This window comes from Salvelinus namaycush, unplaced genomic scaffold (genome assembly GCF_016432855.1).
Source record: "Salvelinus namaycush isolate Seneca unplaced genomic scaffold, SaNama_1.0 Scaffold905, whole genome shotgun sequence".
Classification (NCBI taxonomy): domain Eukaryota; kingdom Metazoa; phylum Chordata; class Actinopteri; order Salmoniformes; family Salmonidae; genus Salvelinus; species Salvelinus namaycush.
Window position 1 is genome coordinate 62,352 of NW_024061648.1, and position 4,681 is coordinate 67,032.

General features: G+C 47.0%; 1 protein-coding gene across 1 annotated transcript; it reads left to right on the forward strand.

Annotated features, from left to right (window-relative positions):
- The first annotated feature begins 974 nt into the window (after positions 1-974).
- Positions 975-2,459, forward strand: LOC120043414 (collagen alpha-1(VIII) chain-like). The gene is made up of 2 exons (XM_038987996.1): positions 975-981; positions 1,645-2,459. The coding sequence occupies exons 1-2, from the start codon at positions 975-977 to the stop codon at positions 2,457-2,459; spliced, it is 822 nt and encodes a 273-aa protein (XP_038843924.1).
- Positions 2,460-4,681: the final 2,222 nt, after the last annotated feature.

Genomic DNA, 4,681 nt, shown 5'->3' on the forward strand with positions numbered 1-4,681 from the left:
GTCAGTCATTGTGTAAGGGGATCTTATGATAGGTCAGTCATTGTGTAAGGGTGTCTTATGATTGGTCAGTCATTATGTAGGGTATCTTATGATAGGTCAGTCATTGTGTAAGGGTGTCTTATGATTGGTCAGTCATTATGTATGGTGTCTTATGATAGGTCAGTCATTGTATAGGGTGTCTTATGATAGGTCAGTCATTGTGTAGGGTGTCTTATGATAGGTCAGTCATTGTGTAAGGGTATCTTATGATAGGTCAGTCATTGTGTAAGGGTATCTTATGATAGGTCAGTCATTGTGTAAGGGTGTCTTATGATAGGTCGGTCATTGTTTAAGGGTGTCTTATGATAGGTCAGTCATTGTGTAAGGGTATCTTATGATAGGTCAGTCATTGTGTAAGGGGATCTTATGATAGGTCAGTCATTGTGTAAGGGTGTCTTATGATAGGTCAGTCATTGTGTAGGGTATCTTATGATAGGTCAGTCATTATGTAGGGTATCTTATGATAGGTCAGTCATTGTGTAAGGGTATCTTATGATAGGTCAGTCATTGTGTAGGGTGTCTTATGATAGGTCAGTCATTATGTAAGGGGATCTTATGATAGGTCAGTTATTATGTAAGGGTATCTTATGATAGGTCAGTCATTATGTAAGGGTATCTTATGATAGGTCAGTCATTATGTAAGGGTGTCTTATGATAGGTCAGTCATTATGTAAGGGTGTCTTATGATAGGTCAGTCATTGTGGAAGGGTATCTTATGATAGGTCAGTCATTATGTAAGGGTGTCTTATGATAGGTCAGTCATTATGTAGGGTGTCTTATGATAGGTCAGTCATTGTGTAGGGTGTCTTATGATAGGTCAGTCATTGTGTAGGGTGTCTTATGATAGGTCAGTCATTGTGTAAGGGTGTCTTATGATAGGTCAGTCATTGTGTAGGGTGTCTTATGATAGGTCAGTCATTGTGTAAGGGTATCTTATGATAGGTAAGTCATTGTGTAAGGGTATCTTATGATAGGTCAGTCATTGTGTAGGGTATCTTATGATAGGTCAGTCATTGTGTAGGGTATCTTATGATAGGTCAGTCATTGTGTAGGGTGTCTTATGATAGGTCAGTCATTGTGTAAGGGTGTCTTATGATAGGTCAGTCATTGTGTAAGGGTATCTTATGATAGGTCAGTCATTGTATAGGGTATCTTATGATAGGTCAGTCATTGTGTAAGGGTATCTTATAATAGGTCAGTCATTGTGTTAGAATGATACAACATGTTGTTTATAGACAGTCACTATGTAATGCTTTTATTTCAGAGTGTGTCACCATGGAGACCAGGGTCTTATTTACAATGGATCCCTGTGAACCTGAGTTTTATTTATACAGGGTAGGTCACCATGGAGACCAGGCTGTAATACAACATCATGTAAAATAACAACATCAATACAACACAACGAGATGAATCAAAAAGGAACACAACATATCCCTTCCCTTAAACTCCATTTAAACAATGGAGACCAGCGAGTCCAGCTTCAAGGTGGCCTGAAGGATATTACATGAGCTGGGGGCATAACAACTAAAAGCATTTTCTTATAGATCCCTGGACTCCCAGGACTCCCAGGACTCCCTGTATTCCCTGTATTCCCTGAACTCCCAGGACTCCCTGGACTCCCAGTATTCCCTGGACTCCCAGGACTCCCTGGACCCCCAGGACTCCCTGGACTCCCTGGACTCCCTGGACCCCCTGGACTCCCTGGACTCCCTGGACTCCCTGGACTCCCTGGACCCCCTGGACTCCCTGGACCCCCAGGACTCCCTGGACCCCCTGGACTCCCTGGACCCCCTGGACTCCCTGGACTCCCTGGACTCCCAGGACTCCCTGGACCCCCTGGACTCCCTGGACTCCCTGGACTCCCTGGACTCCCAGGACTCCCTGGACCCCCTGGACTCCCTGGACCCCCTGGACTCCCAGGACTCCCTGGACTCCCTGGACTCCCTGGACCCCCAGTATTCCCTGGACCCCCTGGACTCCCTGGACCCCCAGGACTCCCTGGACCCCCAGGACTCCCTGGACCCCCTGGACTCCCTGGACCCCCTGGACTCCCTGGACTCCCTGGACTCCCTGTATTCCCTGGACTCCCTGGACCCCCTGGACTCCCTGGACTCCCTGGACTCCCTGGACTCCCTGGACCCCCTGGACTCCCAGGACTCCCTGGACTCCCTGGACTCCCTGGACTCCCTGGACTCCCAGGACTCCCTGGACTCCCTGGACCCCCTGGACTCCCTGGACCCCCTGGACTCCCTGGACTCCCTGGACTCCCTGGACTCCCTGGACCCCCTGGACTCCCTGGACCCCCTGGACTCCCTGGACTCCCTGGACTCCCTGTATTCCCTGGACTCCCTGGACTCCCTGGACTCCCTGGACTCCCTGGACTCCCTGGACCCCCTGGACTCCCTGGACTCCCTGGATAACAGATGTTTCAGAGTGGACTTTCTTGGCTATAACCGAAAGGTTGCAAGTTCAAATCCCCGAGCTGACAAGGTACAAATCTGTCGTTCTGCCCCTGAACAAGGCAGTTAACCTACTGTTCCTAGGCCGTCATTGTAAATAAGAGTTTGTTCTTAACTGACTTGCCTAGTTAAATAAAGGTTAAATGTAAGTCGCTCTGGATAAGAGCGTCTGCTAAATGACTTAAATGTAAATGTATAATAATAAATGGAGTGACCAGACTCTCAGGGTTAGGGTCAGGGTCAGTGTTAGGGTCAGGTTCAGGGTTAGGGTTAGGGTCAGTGTTAGGGTCAGGTACACAGTCATTGTGTTAGGGTCAGGGTCAATAACATGAAATGAAAACTGACCCTGAGGACGATGGCGATGATGGTGATGATGATGCTGTAGAGAAGAAACCCACATCCCACCAATAACGGACACAGGGGGAGGGGTTTAGGAACATCTGCACAACTCTGGTTGACCAGAGGATCTTGACCTTGATTCACCAGTGGATCTCGGTGTGTCAGACACCGCTTCTCTGTGAACCAATCAGAACGCAGTAGAAACCAGAAATAAGAAGCCATAATTCATCCACTTCACAGCCCAGCCACAACCAGGCTTCACCAGGGATATTGTGTACCTTGACCACGTCACTTTCATTTTCAAACTGTTTGTGCTTTCATACCAACTCCCTGTCATCCATTATTAATGACGGCAATCGAGGTGTCAAGAAAACAAACAGCCCTGGGACCAGGCTAGTTCATTGGTGCAGTACAACTGCTTTGTAGACGGTCCCTTACCTTCAATCAGTAGAGTCTGAACAGTACAACTGCTTTGTAGACGGTCCCTTACCTTCAATCAGTAGAGTCTGAACAGTACAACTGCTTTATAGACGGTCCCTTACCTTCAATCAGTAGAGTCTGAACAGTACAACTGCTTTGTAGACGGTCCCTTACCTTCAATCAGTAGAGTCTGAACAGAGTCCTCTTGATAAGGCGGGGGAGACCTCCTCCTTTCTGCTATGCAGGTGTACAGGCCTGTGCTGTTGACCGTAAACACATAGCGGTTGGTCAAGTTCTGGTTCAGATTTTGGTCAACTAGATAGAACTGGGCCCAGGTGTCTGGTTGGTTGGTTCTGGTGTGGATCTGGTTCCTCTTGAGCACTGTGGTGTGAACGAGGGACTGGTTCAACGACAGGTGGAAGCTCAGATCCTCCCCTGTCATGTTGGGGCAGGAGATGGACACTCTGCTGTCGAGTGACACACGCTGGATGTACAGAGGTCTGTCTGTATGGGGAAACAGGAGGGTGGGTTAAGTGAGCCAGGACGAGCCAGGACGGCCAATAGGGTAAGAGCCAATCTCCTGTTTCTGCAGCGTGAGGCAGCTCGATGTAAAAGTACACACCCTGTGGACAGGAAGCTGTGGGTGAGGTTCTGTCTAACACACCGCTACACACGACGTGTGAGTTTCCATTATGATGACGATACCGATTAAGTTTTCTCCGTCCTCTCCAGACGTGGCCTGTCACTTCCCAGGTTAATGTGTAATTAAAAGTACAACATTATTAAGCTGATAAAATGAACAAAATATTTGAACAAGCTAAATATGAGGAACAATAATATAAATCACAACTTCAGCTGAGGAAAAGGATGCTAGTTATATGGCATTTTTGAAAAGTATGCTTTTAATATATTTTCGGCACATTAAGTTTTTTTTTGTAATTTTAGCTGTATAAATAAAAATAAATGATCTGTATAAATAATCTGTATAAATAAAAAATAAAAAATGAAATATGACATTTACATAAGTATTCAGACCCTTTACTCAGTACTTTGTTGAAGCACCTTTGGCAGCGATTACAGCCTGGAGTCTTCTTGGGTATGACGCTACAAGCTTGGCACACCTGTATTTGGGGAGTTTCTCCCATTCTTCTCTGCAGATCCTCTCATGTTCTGTCAGGTTGGTTAGTGTTAGGTTCTGTCTGTCTGACACACTGACATGTACAGCTCTCTGGGTGAGGTTCTGTCTGTCTGACACACTGACATGTACAGCTCTCTGGGTGAGGTTCTGTCTGTCTGACACACTGACATGTACAGCTCTCTGGGTGAGGTTCTGTCTGACACACTGACATGTACAGCTCTCTGGGTGAGGTTCTGTCTGTCTGACACACTGACATGTACAGCTCTCTGGGTGAGGTTCTGTCTGT